Source organism: Borostomias antarcticus (assembly GCF_949987555.1).
Source record: "Borostomias antarcticus genome assembly, chromosome: 20".
NCBI classification, from domain to species: Eukaryota; Metazoa; Chordata; class Actinopteri; order Stomiiformes; family Stomiidae; genus Borostomias; species Borostomias antarcticus.
The window spans coordinates 1091778-1109624 of NC_140253.1; the positions used below are offsets into that span (position 1 = coordinate 1091778).

The window sequence follows — 17847 nt, forward strand, 5'->3', positions numbered from 1 at the left end:
AGAGACCGGCAGCTCCTCCAGAGAGAGGCCAGCGGGGCCAGACCCCGCCCCAGATACCGGGCGGCGAGTCCAGGGAGGGGACGCGTGGCGTAGCGCTCACCCCCACCTCCTCCTTCTCCTCCTCCGCTGCACCCAAGCGGGCGTCTCCCCCTCTCTCCCAGAGCTCCGCCCAGACCCCGGAGTCCGGCCGCCCCGGCCCGCCCAGGAGGGAGGCCTGGACCCAGGCTACGGGAGAGCCGGCGCCGGGCGTGGCAGCCGGGGCGGAGCTGACGGGCTCTGCTGGACCCCCGCTGGACATCGGCGGTGGCGAGGGCGAGAGAGGGCAGTCGGGCTCCGCCTCCCGCGGGGGTTTAGGCCACTCCTCGCGCCACGAGGGCCAGCTCAACAAGCGCATCGCCACGCGGTCCGCCCTCCTGCACCTGGGTAGGTCCGCCACTAGGGGGCGACAGACTCACAGCACTGCCAGCCCTCTCATATACGCAAACCAAGTCTGTTTCAACTCATGCATCCCGAGGACTAGTTAACGTACTGGTGGTCAGTGAATAGATAGTGATCGTGAATGCACTCTTTGTCCCTGTGTGTGTGTGTGTGTGTGTGTGTGTGTGTGTGTGTGTGTGTGTGTGTGTGTGTGCGTGTGTGTGTAGGGCTGCCATTCGACGGAGTGACCACATACAGCCAGAGCTACAGACACGTGGACTCCCCCCCGACTGTACGAGGACCCACACGCATCCTCCCAGAGGCCCCCATCAACTGGTACAGCACACACACACACACAGACACACACACACACACGCACACACCAAGCACACGCAAGCCTGCAAGATACATTTACCACTTGATAGAAACACAGTGTTTACTTTGATACATGGAATCTTATCATCTACCCCCCCCCCCCCCCCCCCCCCCCAATCCAGGCACCCATGGGGGTCAGAGTACTCTGAGCGCTATCAGGGTCCGGGGCGCTACGTCCCTGGCCAGAGGAAGCCCCCCAGCGGGCTGGCACCCCGGACCTCCTCCACTGCACCCCCCCGCCCGGAGAAGCAGCCGCACGGGCCCCCCCGAACAGAGTACCAGAGGCACTACACCCGCAGGGTGAGCTGGAAGGGGGGAGGGGCTTAGCGTTGGCCTGGCTCTGCAGCGGAGCGTCTGGCGAGCAGGGTTGGCGTGTTCGGGCTCAAGCCCGTTGGTTCGGCTGTGCCGGGGGAAAAAAAACAGTCATGCACAGAAAAAGACGTGAAGGTATTTGAATGATTGTATTTTGACCTAGGTCTGCACGGCAGGTATACAGATTTGGATCAATCTCACAAGTCTTTATTTTGGGCCCAGTTTGAACACTGAAAATGAACGGAAGGAACCTTAATCTTAATATTAAGTCACCACCCAGATAGCAAGCGGATCTGGGCCATATACAGGCCAGATCTGGCCCTTGTGGCTTAGTTCCGGCCCATATATGGCCCAGATTTATTACACATCCGCTTGCTATCTGGGTAAAGATGGACCCACAGTAGACCCACTTCTTTATACACCACTAATGTAAAAACGATCATTTCTGCTACAGTGTGCCCACTTTGTGAGTCACCACTACACACCTGTCGTCTTACAGACCCAACATCTTTAAGTCAGTCTCACTAGTCTGTAGTCCCTGCTTGAGAATATTCAAAATAGTAGTTCAGGGACTTTGAGTCAGGTGTTAGCCAGGCTAATAGAGATGGTTAGAAAGAGAAGAGAAAGAATGAAATATCTCTAAACTGTCTCTGTTCCTCCCCGCCAGGACTACCCAGGCCTGCTGCGGCCCGGGGCCCGCCCAGTCTACAGCCACTGCTGAGCTGGACCAGACTACCCTCCCCACTCCTCTCCACACTTTATTTTAACACACACACACTCGGAACTCACAGAGGTATGGGTTTTACCTCACCTTTTTATTAATAAATATTAATAAAACCCCCACCTGGCTGGGACTGCCGTGTGCACAGGGTGTGTGGCGCAAGTTAACCTTGTATATAATTGTTTAATAACAACAGAAATAGCTTGACAGAGAACGCAGCCAAGACATTCTTAAACGCAATGATCTTCTCACAGTTAGTGTACTGTCTCACTAGCTGGTCACTCACATCTACACTCAAACCCATAGAATCACCAGACAAGAAAGCACTGAAAATCTTTGAATCTAAGAAACCACAATCCTATCATCACTGTAACATCCTGGACAAACATATGTTCTTGAGCTTCGACAATTCAGGCACCAGCTTCGGTCAGACGGTTCCGTCCGTCAAAGGTGGCAGCCTCTGAAATACTCACCATCTTCTGTTAGAGAAGCCCTCCTTTACTAGACCCTCTTGTTAGGGGAAGCCCTCCTTTACTAGACCCTCTTGTTAGGGGAACCCCTCCTTTACTAGACCCTCTTGGGTTAGGGAAGCCCTCCTTTACTAGACCCTCTTGTTAGGGGAACCCTCCTTTACTAGACCCTCTTGTTAGAGAAGCCCTCCTTTACTAGACCCTCTTGTTAGGGGAAGCCCTCCTTTACTAGACCCTCTTGATAGGGGAACCCTCCTTTACTAGACCCTCTTGTTAGGGGAAGCCCTCCTTTACTAGACCCTCTTGTTAGGGGAACCCTCCTTTACTAGACCCTCTTGTTAGGGGAAGCCCACCTTTACTAGACCCTCTTGTTAGGGGAAGCCCTCCTTTACTAGACCCTCTTGTTAGGGGAAGCCCTCCTTTACTAGACCCTCTTGATAGGGGAAGCCCTCCTTTACTAGACCCTCTTGTTAGGGGAAGCCCTCCTTTACTAGACCCTCTTGGGTTAGGGGAAGCCCTCCTTTACTAGACCCTCTTGTTAGGGGAAGCCCTCCTTTACTAGACCCTCTTGTTAGGGATGCCCACCTTTACTAGACCCTCTTGGGTTAGGGGAAGCCCTCCTTTTATACTCACCCTCTTGTTAGGGAAGCCCTCCTTTACTAGACCCTCTTGATAGGGGAAGCCCTCCTTTACTAGACCCTCTTGATAGGGGAAGCCCTCCTTTACTAGACCCTCTTGTTAGGGAAGCCCTCCTTTACTAGACCCTCTTGATAGGGGAAGCCCTCCTTTACTAGACCCTCTTGATAGGGGAAGCCCTCCTTTACTAGACCCTCTTGTTAGGGGAACCCTCCTTTACTAGACCCTCTTGATAGGGGAAGCCCTCCTTTACTAGACCCTCTTGTTAGGGAAGCCCTCCTTTACTAGACCCTCTTGTTAGGGAAGCCCTCCTTTACTAGACCCTCTTGTTAGGGAAGCCCTCCTTTACTAGACCCTCTTGTTAGGGGAAGCCCTCCTTTACTAGACCCTCTTGTTAGGGGAAGCCCTCCTTTACTAGACCCTCTTGTTAGGGGAAGCCCTCCTTTACTAGACCCTCTTGTTAGGGAAGCCCTCCTTTACTAGACCCTCTTGTTAGGGGAACCCTCCTTTACTAGACCCTCTTGTTAGGGGAAGCCCTCCTTTACTAGACCCTCTTGTTAGGGAAGCCCTCCTTTACTAGACCCTCTTGTTAGGGGAACCCTCCTTTACTAGACCCTCTTGTTAGGGGAAGCCCTCCTTTACTAGACCCTCTTGTTAGGGAAGCCCTCCTTTACTAGACCCTCTTGTTAGGGGATGCCCTCCTTTACTAGACCCTCTTGTTAGGGGAAGCCCTCCTTTACTAGACCCTCTTGTTAGGGAAGCCCTCCTTTACTAGACCCTCTTGATAGGGGAAGCCCTCCTTTACTAGACCCTCTTGTTAGGGAAGCCCTCCTTTACTAGACCCTCTTGTTAGGGGAAGCCCTCCTTTACTAGACCCTCTTGATAGGGGAAGCCCTCCTTTACTAGACCCTCTTGTTAGGGAAGCCCTCCTTTACTAGACCCTCTTGTTAGGGGAAGCCCTCCTTTACTAGACCCTCTTGTTAGGGAAGCCCTCCTTTACTAGACCCTCTTGTTAGGGGATGCCCTCCTTTACTAGACCCTCTTGTTAGGGGAAGCCCTCCTTTACTAGACCCTCTTGTTAGGGAAGCCCTCCTTTACTAGACCCTCTTGATAGGGGAAGCCCTCCTTTACTAGACCCTCTTGTTAGGGAAGCCCTCCTTTACTAGACCCTCTTGTTAGGGGAAGCCCTCCTTTACTAGACCCTCTTGTTAGGGGAAGCCCTCCTTTACTAGACCCTCTTGATAGGGGAAGCCCTCCTTTACTAGACCCTCTTGTTAGGGAAGCCCTCCTTTACTAGACCCTCTTGTTAGGGGAAGCCTTCCTTTACTAGACCCTCTTGGGTTAGGGGAAGCCCTCCTTTACTAGACCCTCTTGTTAGGGAAGCCCTCCTTTACTAGACCCTCTTGTTAGGGAAGCCCTCCTTTACTAGACCCTCTTGTTAGGGGAAGCCCTCCTTTACTAGACCCTCTTGTTAGGGAAGCCCTCCTTTACTAGACCCTCTTGTTAGGGGATGCCCTCCTTTACTAGACCCTCTTGTTAGGGGAAGCCCTCCTTTACTAGACCCTCTTGTTAGGGAAGCCCTCCTTTACTAGACCCTCTTGATAGGGGAAGCCCTCCTTTACTAGACCCTCTTGTTAGGGAAGCCCTCCTTTACTAGACCCTCTTGTTAGGGGAAGCCCTCCTTTACTAGACCCTCTTGTTAGGGGAAGCCCTCCTTTACTAGACCCTCTTGATAGGGGAAGCCCTCCTTTACTAGACCCTCTTGTTAGGGAAGCCCTCCTTTACTAGACCCTCTTGTTAGGGGAAGCCTTCCTTTACTAGACCCTCTTGGGTTAGGGGAAGCCCTCCTTTACTAGACCCTCTTGTTAGGGAAGCCCTCCTTTACTAGACCCTCTTGATAGGGGAAGCCCTCCTTTACTAGACCCTCTTGTTAGGGAAGCCCTCCTTTACTAGACCCTCTTGTTAGGGGAACCCTCCTTTACTAGACCCTCTTGTTAGGGGAACCCTCCTTTACTAGACCCTCTTGTTAGGGGAACCCTCCTTTACTAGACCCTCTTGTTAGGGGAAGCCCTCCTTTACTAGACCCTCTTGTTAGGGGAAGCCCTCCTTTACTAGACCCTCTTGATAGGGGAAGCCCTCCTTTTAGCACTTTTTAAAAACACTTGGAAGGGCTGGCTGAAGTGCACCCAAACCTGCACTCAGTCTAACCAGGGTAAACAGTATTATGCTCTATATCTCTCTATATATATTTTTTGCAATATATTATGTGTTTATGTTGCGTTTATACGTGTAATATTCGTTGTTGCCTCCTGTATCTTTATCGTGCAATATAGTTGATGCCCTCAATGAGCAATATATTATGTGCAATATGATGTGATGTATCTACGATGCCTTTACACTCACTAGCTCACTTATCTGGCCCCCGGATGATTACCGTTTTTTTGCTTCCCTCTGGAATATGTAGAGTGGGTCGTATGCCCACCTCCCTTGTTCTCTGTAAAGCGCATTGTGTTGCCTCTGGGTATGAAATGCGCTATACAAATAGCTTTAATTGATTGATTTACATATTGCACTGCGATACTCATCTGGATCTATACTGCTTCTGGGACCGTTCTCTATTACTGTACTGCTCTGTAGCCTAACCTTTTCCCATTAGGACGCCCAGCGCTACATGTGGCAGGAAAACTAGTGATGGAAACCAGCCTTCTGTCTGTGATCGGGTGCATCATGTTCATGAATGTACACTGTCCCTCTGGAGCAAATAAAAACAAAAGTAAAGAAGCTGGAAATGTAAAAAACATTTCTACCGAGAAAATGTAGTTTGGCCATACAGCCCTCACTGGTCAAAACGGGCTCCAGTACAGTATGTACTAACATGGGAAAGTAGATTTACATTTTGTAGTGTACAATTTTTATGGAAAGCAGTACTTGAACACAACAGGTGAACTGACACAGTAATAAGCATGTAATAACAAACCAAACTCCCCGAGTGCCCAAGAGGGTACCTGATCTTTATTTCAACATCATACTATCTTTTTGTGTCATGATTTTGATGATGCAAGTCGCGCACTGTGACAGGATTCCAACGCCAAGTTTTTAAAAAACAAAAAACGTAGAACAAAATAGTTTCCATGAAAATCCCTCAGGTTCCAAGCTGCCTACAGTAAGCTCCGCCCACTTATGACACATCCAGCCCATCAATCACCCCCCCCCAACCCAACCCAACCTCGCAGAGGGAAACAAAACAAAAACGGAAATAAAAGAGTAGGAAGGGGATGACGATGATCAGGGGTCAGAGGTCAAACCTCTAATCGCCACCATCACTTATCACCACGGAGACTCACGCTGCTCCATGATGCAGATCGAGAAGGGGAAAAAAAAAAGAGCTCAAAACACAGAACCATAATCTCTTCTACACGACTCCTGTAACGTCTGTGGTGGCTGTTCTGCCGTCTGCACCCACCCAATAGGAACGCTTTACACAATGACCCCCCCACCCCCATATCCAATCCCCTCATCCCGTACTGCCCGGTTCCCCACAAAGGAACAAAACGGAAATAAAAAGCTTATTGAAGAGTATATCCCCCCACCCCCCCACCCTGCACAGCCTAAAAGCAGGCAGGTGCAGGAGCAGCCGTTGGGCGGGCCCAGCAGCCACATACAGTCTTTAGGAGGACGCCCCCTGGTGGCGGGTGGGGGGGTTCTAGTATTTCATCCCCGGCACAAACTCCTTGGCTTCTGGGTTCAAGATGCTCTTGCGCTGCGGGAGAGAACCAGAGAGGAGCGGAGAGGTTAGGTTACTTGCACCACCTGACGTGACTTGACTAACACAGCGGAGGTACAGAATATAAGCGTACAAATGTTATTGATTTTCAAACTTTAGGATAAGTCGGTTGGAGTAAGTCTTGTTTGAGGCCTCTGATGAGGAGCTGATTCGGGGGACTAGTGTCGTTTCGTTTCTCCTCTTCCGCCTCGGCCAAAAAAACGTACCACGACGTCTTCCGGGTTGCCGTCGGCGAGCGATAGTCCGTTGAGCTGGTGCTGGATCTGCGCCGGCCCGGGGTTGAGGTCTCTGGACGGGATGAACCAGTCCTCGTCCTCCTCCTCCAGCATCTCCTGGAAGCATCGCTCCAGGAACTCCTGCTCCAGCAGCTCCTCCTCCACCTGGGAGGAACAACAACCGTGTCCACACATGACCGTTAAGACTAATTGATCTGTGTGTTGACAGCTGGCTAATACACCTTTCTCCCATGATCCCTTCTTTACCTATCCAGCTAGTCCACTGAGGAGATGGTTATTCTAATCTTTACCTATCCAGCTAGTCGACTGAGGAGATATTAACTAATCTTTACCTATCCAGCTAGTCCACTGAGGAGATGGTTATTCTAATCTTTACCTATCCAGCTAGTCCACTGAAGCGACGGTTATTCTAATCTTTACCTATCCAGCTAGTCCACTGAGGAGATGGTTATTCTAATCTTTACCTATCCAGCTAGTCCACTGAAGCGACGGTTATTCTAATCTTTACCTATCCAGCTAGTCCACTGAGGAGTTGGTTATTCTAATCTTTACCTATCCAGCTAGTCCACTGAGGAGATGGTTATTCTAATCTTTACCTATCCAGCTAGTCCACTGAGGAGTTGGTTATTCTAATCTTTACCTATCCAGCTAGTCGACTGAGGAGATGGTTATTCTAATCTTTACCTATCCAGCTAGTCGACTGAGGAGATGGTTATTCTAATCTTTACCTATCCAGCTAGTCCACTGAGGAGGTCATGTTCTTCTCATCCCACCTGTCTGTTGTACTCCTCCTCGTTCTCCATCCACATGTATTCAGCGAAGGGGTTGGACTCTCCCTCCTTGTGTCCTTTGGCCACGCCCTCGTCCTTGCCCCCCGGTCCCCCGCTGCCGCCTCCCCCGCCAGGGGTCTTCGCCATCTCTGGACTGCTCATCTCTGCTGGCTCTGAAGTGACGGAGGGAACAGACACACACAGGGATGTTGGTATAGCACACACACAGATAGACACACATCACACAGACATGGAGGGACAGAAGAATGGACAGACAACACACACACACACACACACACACACACACACACACACACACACACACACACACACACACACACACACACACACACACACACACACACACACACACACTCTCTCTGAGTGACAGCATTGTGAGTTTTTATCGCACCTGAAACAGCAGTATGAAACATGGCTGGCCGCCAATAAGACCGCAGTTACTTGATACTTTTTCCACATTGAATAGATATGATTATATATGCATCCCTGTTACATACTTACATTAAAATGGTTATACACAAACCAATGATAAAATAATCCAAACACATTTATAGCTATTGCGTTGCACCTTCAAATTAAGGTTACCAACAAGTGATATAGCCAACTACCTTTAGAAAAATAAAAGTCACTACTAACTCCCATAATAGCCATATTATTCTAAGTCACTACTAACTCCCATAATAGCCATATTATTCTTAATTTAGTTAGATAGTTAGCTAACGTTAAATGTTTCTATACTCACTTCTGTGACACGTTGATGTTATTTTAGCAACAAACTGCTCATGTAGTGGAGCAAGACTGGCTAGCCAGCTAACTGCGTAGCGTCAGCGCTCAGTTTGGGCACTAAGGGTGCATTCGTTTGTGGTTGGAAGTGGCAAAATACCTACCTCCGACCTGTGTGCATTCGAGCTATATACCATTATATCACAGTTACCCAGTTATATTTATATACCATTATATCACAGTTACCTAGTTATATCTATATACCATTATATCACAGTTACCTAGTTATATCTATATACCATTATATCACAGTTACCTAGTTATATCTATATATCATTATATCACAGTTACCTAGTTATATCAATATACCATTATATCACAGTTACCTAGTTATATCTATATACCATTATATCACAGTTACCTAGTTATATCTATATACCATTATATCACAGTTACCTAGTTATATCTATATACCATTATATCACAGTTACCTAGTTATATCAATATACCATTATATCACAGTTACCTAGTTATATCTATATACCATTATATCAGTTACCTAGTTATATCTATATACCATTATATCACAGTTACCTAGTTATATCTATATACCATTATATCACAGTTACCTAGTTATATCTATATACCATTATATCAGTTACCTAGTTATATCTATATACCATTATATCACAGTTACCTAGTTATATCAATATACCATTATATCACAGTGACCTAGTTATATCTATATACCATTATATCACAGTGACCTAGTTATATCTATATACCATTATATCACAGTGACCTAGTTATATCTATATACCATTATATCACAGTGACCTAGTTATATCTATATACCATTATATCACAGTGACCTAGTTATATCTATATACCATTATATCACAGTGACCTAGTTATATCTATATACCATTATATCACAGTGACCTAGTTATATCTATATACCATTATATCACAGTGACCTAGTTATATCTATATACCATTATATCACAGTTACCTAGTTATATCTATATACCATTATATCACAGTTACCTAGTTATATCTATATACCATTATATCACAGTTACCTAGTTATATCTATATACCATTATATCAGTTACCTAGTTATATCTATATACCATTATATCACAGTTACCTAGTTATATCTATATACCATTATATCACAGTTACCTAGTTATATCTATATACCATTATATCAGTTACCTAGTTATATCTATATACCATTATATCACAGTTACCTAGTTATATCTATATACCATTATATCACAGTTACCTAGTTATATCTATATATCATTATATCACAGTTACCTAGTTATATCTATATACCATTATATCAGTTACCTAGTTATATCTATATATCATTATATCACAGTTACCTAGTTATATCTATATACCATTATATATCACAGTTACCTAGTTATATCTATATACCATTATATCACAGTTACCTAGTTATATCTATATACCATTATATCACAGTTACCTAGTTATATCTATATACCATTATATCACAGTTACCTAGTTATATCTATATACCATTATATCACAGTTACCTAGTTATATCTATATACCATTATATCACAGTTACCTAGTTATATCTATATACCATTATATCACAGTTACCTAGTTATATCTATATACCATTATATCACAGTTACCTAGTTATATCTATATACCATTATATCACAGTTACCTAGTTATATCTATATACCATTATATCACAGTTACCTAGTTATATCTATATACCATTATATCACAGTTATCTAGTTATATCTAGTGCATTCGAGCAACTGGGGGAGAAACATCCGAATTTGCGACGAGGAAGTGTGAGTTCATGCGGTGTTTTATTTAATCATTCCTAGTAGCAAGTCGCAATTTGCCACCTCCTAGTTATAAACGAACGCACCCTAACTAGCCAACACGAGGCCTACCTGCGTGGTAGCTAGCGGTTGGGGCAGATAGCAGCTAACAGCCTGATAACAGGGCATATATGCGCTAGAAAGTTAAACTGGTTCACTTGGAGAGCTAGACTAGCTCTCTGTGTCCCCTAGCTGAGCGAGTTAGCGGGTTAGCCCGCTTGTGCTACTTTAGAAAACGTGTCCCTTCGAGCATCCGGGTCACTAGCGAGCGAGAAAACCTCGAGCAGAAAACTTTGGGTGAAGCTAACTAGCACGCTAGCTCACTAGGGCTCCGTCTAAATGCTGGAATCGAGTACGATTATGTAACAAAATGCAGAAACAGTTATTCTTGGCCAGCTAACAAAACGCTATGAGCTGTCGTTCGGGTGATCTAGCTACGAGCACACATGACTTTTAAAAATGCTACATTTGCACAACAAGGATAACATGATAACCAGGACCCTTCCGCGAAGCCGCCCCCGGGGATTAGACGGAGCCCGTGGTAGGCAACATGCTGGTAACGGAACGTTAGCTCGTTAGCACACTAGCCTCGCTATGCTAACTAGGCTAACTATGCTAACTATGCTAACTTACACCACGATTCGGGTCCAAACAGAGCAGTGTCAAGTACATGTCGTCAACAATTACGATATTGAAACGCACCTGGCATCGTTAGAATAACGTTTTTATCACGACCAACCGGATAGTTATATTATATCCACTGTTTCGGGACAATTCGTCGACTTTCAGCTAATTTGCTGTGAAGCTCTTGTTGATCTTGCTAGCATCTGAACTTCCTTCCTCTTCACCAAACTCATATCCGATGTTGGTCTTGGCATGGATTTCAAAATAAAGGTCACGCAAAAAACAAAATTTACTTTTGTGATTTGACTCTGACAAACATGTCCAAAGAACACTTTCTGCCCAGAATACGATAGAAAAACACATACACACAAGAAATAAAACTTTTTATTTAGGAATGTGAAAAACAGAGACCTACCTACTGTTGATGCATCATGCCTTTGATTGGTTTTATTGCATATCTAGATTACAACCTACATTGTATACAATTACAGATATACAAGGCAAATCATTGCACTCCCACATTTTCTTGTCATTCCCAAACTTCTCTGTCATGACATAAAAACAGTAGAAGTTGCCTGATGAAGACCTAAGGGTCGAAACGTTGCATATTTTCAATAAAGTGAACCAGGAGATATCAGTGTACGGATCCTTTCCTCTCTCCTCACGTATGTACTCTGAGATCAAGAACCTGGCCTACTAAGGTTGGATGTTCTCACGTATGTACTCTGAGATCCAGAACCTGGCCTACTAAGGTTGGATGTGCGCACAGCTCTTTTGCCTCATGACATAAAAACAGCCCAGTCTCCACCTTCCGCCCAAGCAGGGGGCCGACTGTCCGTGTCCCCAGGAAACAGGGACTGTCTGGTCTGCTCACTCCCAGGAAACAGGGACTGTCTGGTCTGCTCACTCCCAGGAAACAGGGACTGTCTGGTCTGCTCACTCCCAGGAAACAGGGACTGTTTGGTCTGCTCACTCCCAGGAAACGGGGACTGTCTGGTCTGCTCACTCCCAGGAAACAGGGACTGTCTGGTCTGCTCACTCCCAGGAAACAGGGACTGTCTGGTCTGCTCACTCCCAGGAAACAGGGACTGTCTGGTCTGCTCAGGGGCCTCTTGGACCGATGCAGGGCAGGGATTCCTACATTACAGTACATGCAATTATTGTTAGTCGCTTTGAATAAAAGCGTCAGCTAAATGACTGTAATGTAATGTAATGTAATGTAACGGATAATCACAACCTTTCTGAAAGCTATTCTCTTCATCTGGTTGCTGCACCCTCCTCTCTCCCTCCCTCCTCTCTCCCTCCCTCCTCTCTCCCACCCTCCTCTCTCCCTCCCTCCTCTCTTCCTCCCTCCTCTCTCCCTCGCCCGGCCTGGTCACCTCAGAGCCCAGAGGACTGAGACACAGTAGAAGGAGCTGAGGAGGAGGAGGAGGCACAGAATGAGGCGTTGTTGTAACCTGCAAAGACGAAGGACGTCTGGAAGCAAACAAACAAACTAGAGATGGATTAGTATTAGAATGGAGCAAGGCGACCTTGGGATCAGCATTTCTCATTCATTCAGGCTCTGATCATTCCAACCAGTCATGTCATTGTTGGCTCCTGCTCTGGAGGTGCTGATTAGCTGTAGACATGCAGCTCCACCTCAGCAGACGTCTTACCTGAGGAAGACCACAGGGTGGAGCACTGCGCTCCAGGCAGATGAGGCATGAGACGGTGAGGTTGGAGGAGGAGGGGGAGGTGAGGTTGGAGGTGAGGTTGGAGGAGGAGGGGGAGGTGAGGTTGGAGGTGAGGTTGGAGGAGGAGGGGGAGGTGAGGTTGGAGGTGAGGCTGGAGGAGGAGGGGGAGGTGAGGTTGGGGGGGGGGGGTGAGGTTGGAGGTGAGGTTGGAGGAGGAGGGGGAGGTGAGGTTGGAGGTGAGGTTGGAGGAGGAGGGGGAGGTGAGGTTGGAGGTGAGGCTGGAGGAGGAGGGTGAGGTGAGGTTGGGGGGGGGGGGGGGTGAGGCTGGAGGGGGAGAATGTAGAGGAGTTGTCACTCATGGTCTGCCAGCTGTGGATTCCTGAACTGTTGGGAGAGAAGGAAGCAGTGGTTTTGAACCTTCACAGTTAAAACCACGGAATGGGGTCCAAATGCAAATAAGAGAGAGGAAAAAAGCATAACAGTCACAATACTTTGACTTCAGGGCGATGTGGTTTGAATGTACTGTGGGATCAGCAAAGGAGAGACAGATTCATGGCCTAATGTGTTCATGAAATGTCAGTCGTTCCACTAGATGTAAGTCTTCTTCTGGGAGAAAAAGAGTGATTGATTTGAACACAAGCGACTTGTTGAGAATCATCAATTTGTGTGGAATAATGAGACAAGAGGGAGGTGCTATTTTTCTATTAAGGGGTCTGTTAAGACAGTGAGGCACTTCTGTGTGTGGAGACAGGCTGGATTGCTGTTTAACTGACAAGAAGGTTGGGCTGGCTGGTCTGAATTGCAATCTAATGACCAGAAGATGGGCTGTGGTAGTCCTGAGACTGTACAGCATGCCCCATTGTATGCAGGGGTGGGTGTAGCGGAGGGTAAAACCCAAGCAAACTCGGTTTAGCCACCTCTGTAAAATGAGGCTGAGAGTTCACTCACATAATATCTTCTGATCTGTTTCTGTATTAATCAATGAGAGGAAACGAGGTGGGTAGGCCTAAACTCTGCGTTATTCACTGAGGTAGCTGCTTGTGTGTGTTCCTTTTCTTCGAAGACTCTTTTGAGACTTTTGTTTGTTTGTATATATGTATGTATATGTGTGTGTGTGTGTGTGTGTGTGTGTGTGTGTGTGTGTGTGTGTGTGTGTGTGTGTGTGTGTGTGTGTGTGTGTGTGTGTACAGTATAATACCAACCAACCAACCAACCAGCCACACGTTGATGTGGCTGGTATTCAGTGATAGTTTGAACCTGTGGGGGGCGGTAGACAAACCCCTCCTGCACCTCGGTAGCCTAGTCTGTGGATCATTTTGAATAAATAATCCCAGGCCACTCAGCCCGTCCGTTGTAGCGTTAGGTCTCATATGCATACTGTACATGTTTTGGTTGCATATGCATACATGTTTTTTATTCTTGTAGAAAAAGAGAGATAGATTTGAACACGTACTCGTTGGATTGGTCAGTCTATGCTGTTGAAGAGAGGACTCTGCTTGATCTGATCCCAAAGCAAACAGTCGGAACAACCTAATTTTTATGAAAGGTAGTGTATTTAGCAGGTCTACACAGTACAGGTATCGTTCATGGTGAATACGCGAAGCAAATGTCCGACCTTTTCTATGAAAAATACGTCTAGCTAGCTGCTAGCTAGCTAAAGCTACCGTGCTCTAGCTAGCTAACGTTAGCTAACCAAGATTAGCATTAGCTAGCTAGCCGCCCGCCCTGGCCTGAAGGTCCCACAGCGTGTTTATTTAACTCTAAAGCTTTTAAATCACCTGTTCATCTAATTATAGTAATACTAGCGAGCTAAACTAACGTTATAAACCGGCAGGACACCGTGGTCGTGGAGTATAAAGTAGCTTTCAAGTGGGTAACGCTAGCTATGCTGGCTAGGCTAGGCTATCTCTCCAGCAAGCTGCTGCCGCGGCCCTGTCTTGGCCTAGTAGAGGACCCTGTCTTGGCCTAGTAGAGGACCCTGTCTTGGCCTAGTAGACGACCCTGTCCTGGCCTAGTAGACGACCCTGTCCTGGCCTAGTAGACGACCCTGTCTTGGCCTAGTAGACGACCCTGTCTTGGCCTAGTAGACGACCCTGTCTTGGCCTAGTAGACGACCCTGTCTTGGCCTAGTAGACGACCCTGTCTTGGCCTAGTAGACGACCCTGTCTTGGCCTAGTAGACGACCCTGTCTTGGCCTAGTAGACGACCCTGTCTTGGCCTAGTAGAGGACCCTGTCTTGGCCTAGTAGAGGACCCTGTCTTGGCCTAGTAGAGGACCCTGTCTTGGCCTAGCAGACGACCCTGTCTTGGCCTAGTAGACGACCCTGTCTTGGCCTAGTAGAGGACCCTGTCTTGGCCTAGTAGACGACCCTGTCTTGGCCTAGTAGAGGACCCTGTCTTGGCCTAGTAGAGGACCCTGTCTTGGCCTAGTAGACGACCCTGTCTTGGCCTAGTAGAGGACCCTGTCTTGGCCTAGTAGAGGACCCTGTCTTGGCCTAGTAGAGGACCCTGTCTTGGCCTAGTAGAGGACCCTGTCTTGGCCTAGTAGAGGACCCTGTCTTGGCCTAGTAGAGGACCCTGTCTTGGCCTAGTAGAGGACCCTGTCTTGGCCTAGTAGAGGACCCTGTCTTGGCCTAGTAGAGGACCCTGTCTTGGCCTAGTAGAGGACCCTGTCTTGGCCTAGTAGAGGACCCTGTCTTGGCCTAGTAGACGACCCTGTCCTGGCCTAGTAGACGACCCTGTCCTGGCCTAGTAGACGACCCTGTCTTGGCCTAGTAGAGGACCCTGTCTTGGCCTAGTAGACGACCCTGTCTTGGCCTAGTAGACGACCCTGTCTTGGCCTAGTAGACGACCCTGTCTTGGCCTAGTAGACGACCCTGTCTTGGCCTAGTAGACGACCCTGTCTTGGCCTAGTAGACGACCCTGTCTTGGCCTAGTAGACGACCCTGTCTTGGCCTAGTAGACGACCCTGTCTTGGCCTAGTAGACGACCCTGTCTTGGCCTAGTAGAGGACCCTGTCTTGGCCTAGTAGAGGACCCTGTCTGGGCCTAGTAGACGACCCTGTCTTGGCCTAGTAGAGGACCCTGTCTTGGCCTAGTAGAGGACCCTGTCTTGGCCTAGTAGACGACCCTGTCTTGGCCTAGTAGAGGACCCTGTCTTGGCCTAGTAGACGACCCTGTCTTGGCCTAGTAGAGGACCCTGTCTTGGCCTAGTAGACGACCCTGTCTTGGCCTAGTAGAGGACCCTGTCTTGGCCTAGTAGACGACCCTGTCTTGGCCTAGTAGACGACCCTGTCTTGGCCTAGTAGAGGACCCTGTCTTGGCCTAGTAGACGACCCTGTCTTGGCCTAGTAGACGACCCTGTCTTGGCCTAGTAGAGGACCCTGTCTTGGCCTAGCAGACGGCCCTGTCTTGGCCTAGCAGACGACCCTGTCTTGGCCTAGCAGACGACCCTGTCTTGGCCTAGCAGACGACCCTGTCTTGGCCTAGTAGACGACCCTGTCTTGGCCTAGTAGACGACCCTGTCTTGGCCTAGTAGACGACCCTGTCTTGGCCTAGTAGAGGACCCTGTCTTGGCCTAGTAGACGACCCTGTCTTGGCCTAGTAGAGGACCCTGTCTTGGCCTAGTAGACGACCCTGTCTTGGTCTAGTAGAGGACCCTGTCTTGGCCTAGTAGACGACCCTGTCTTGGCCTAGTAGACGACCCTGTCTTGGCCTAGTAGAGGACCCTGTCTTGGCCTAGTAGACGGCCCTGTCTTGGCCTAGTAGACGACCCTGTCTTGGCCTAGTAGACGACCCTGTCTTGGCCTAGTAGAGGACCCTGTCTTGGCCTAGTAGACGGCCCTGTCTTGGCCTAGTAGACGACCCTGTCTTGGCCTAGTAGACGACCCTGTCTTGGCCTAGTAGAGGACCCTGTCTTGGCCTAGTAGACGACCCTGTCTTGGCCTAGTAGACGACCCTGTCTTGGCCTAGTAGACGACCCTGTCTTGGCCTAGTAGAGGACCCTGTCTTGGCCTAGTAGACGGCCCCGCTTTCAGCCAAGCATCTCATGCCTGGGTGCCCGAAGAGATGTGTTCAAATGTAATTGAGGCTGGTTTTTGTAGCTACATCAACGTTGCACCGAGATTGTCTGGCTAAAGGCATGGAGGTACTGGGAGGCTAAGGGCATGGAGGTACTGGGAGGCTAACGTTACCCACCATCGTTATATATTCATGTGAATGCGTTTCTCCTGACGTCTACAAAGATGTTGGCACTAAATGGGACCTAATAGTCTACGATTTAGCAAAACAGACCCTCAAACACTCCCGGTTTTGTTCAAGTCGTGTCAAATTTATTTCAGTTTTAAGTGCGTTTTACAACACACTTAACAAGAGGTTCAAATAAAATGTACAATCACAGTAATACCACTGATAAGCATGGTGGTGTCCCAATAACCTCTGTAGCCTACTCATCAACTATGCAGAGATGACCATCTTCTCATTCACATCATATGGATCTGGAGTCATGTGATTCATCATATGGATCTGGAGTCATGTGATTCATGACACTTGGTTGAAATATTATGTAGAGATGAGATGACATGGAATGGTCGATGTGATCTGGATGAATTCTGGAAAGCTGGGCAGAGAAATCGCATGACTATCTTGCCCTAATATCACTATTATTGGTGGATATGCTGCCCATCTAGTCCTGTGACTGGATCTGGAAATCTCCCCTCTCTGAAATTAATTGAAACAGATTATTTATTGATCATGGTTAATCATTTGAAGGAGTAACCTGGTGGTTCAATGTGACACATGCCAGTTATCTTTAGGTAACATCGAAGTGAATGAATCCATCCGTATTGTTATTCAGTCACTTTTAAGTACTGTACTATAAAACAACTTTTTATATGCCCAAATTTAAATTCACCTTGTTTTGTAGGCGTATCAACAGGAGTGTGTGATGTGGCTTGTGAGGGCTAGCGTAGATTAGGTAACATTAGCAATGAAATAAAGGCTCCAGTTTTCAGCCAACTAAGAACTCTGACCCAGATGTAAGGTCAGATTGGGCCGGGGGTGTAGAACAGCTTTGAGACACTGGGCTGTGGTGTCGGGAGGAATTACCGCAAAATGTAATATACTGCTCCAAAACTAAAGAAAAAACACATCTGATAGCTCTAAGGTGTTCCCATAATGCCCATTTATATCATACAAAACTCCACAAAGCA

The 17847-nt window shown here is 47.5% G+C and overlaps 1 protein-coding gene across 1 annotated transcript; it reads right to left on the reverse strand.

Annotated features, from left to right (window-relative positions):
* Window positions 1-5843: 5843 nt before the first annotated feature.
* Window positions 5844-11176, reverse strand: LOC311322481 (polyadenylate-binding protein-interacting protein 2B-like). Its single transcript, XM_084454550.1, has 4 exons — window positions 11042-11176; window positions 7725-7894; window positions 6922-7095; window positions 5844-6691 (listed from the first exon to the last, which is right to left on the reverse strand). Exons 1-4 carry the CDS (start codon window positions 11046-11048, stop codon window positions 6635-6637), a joined length of 408 nt encoding a protein of 135 aa, XP_084310676.1. The 5' UTR covers window positions 11049-11176; the 3' UTR covers window positions 5844-6634.
* Between the last annotated feature and the right edge of the window lie 6671 nt (window positions 11177-17847).

Coding starts and splice junctions, on each gene's coding strand:
- LOC311322481 (XM_084454550.1), bottom strand. Junction 7,096..7,724: donor AGGAGGAGTACAACAGACAG/GTGGGATGAGAA, acceptor TGTTCCTCCCAG/GTGGAGGAGGAGCTGCTGGA. Junction 6,692..6,921: donor GCAACCCGGAAGACGTCGTG/GTACGTTTTTTT, acceptor TCTCTCCCGCAG/CGCAAGAGCATCTTGAACCC.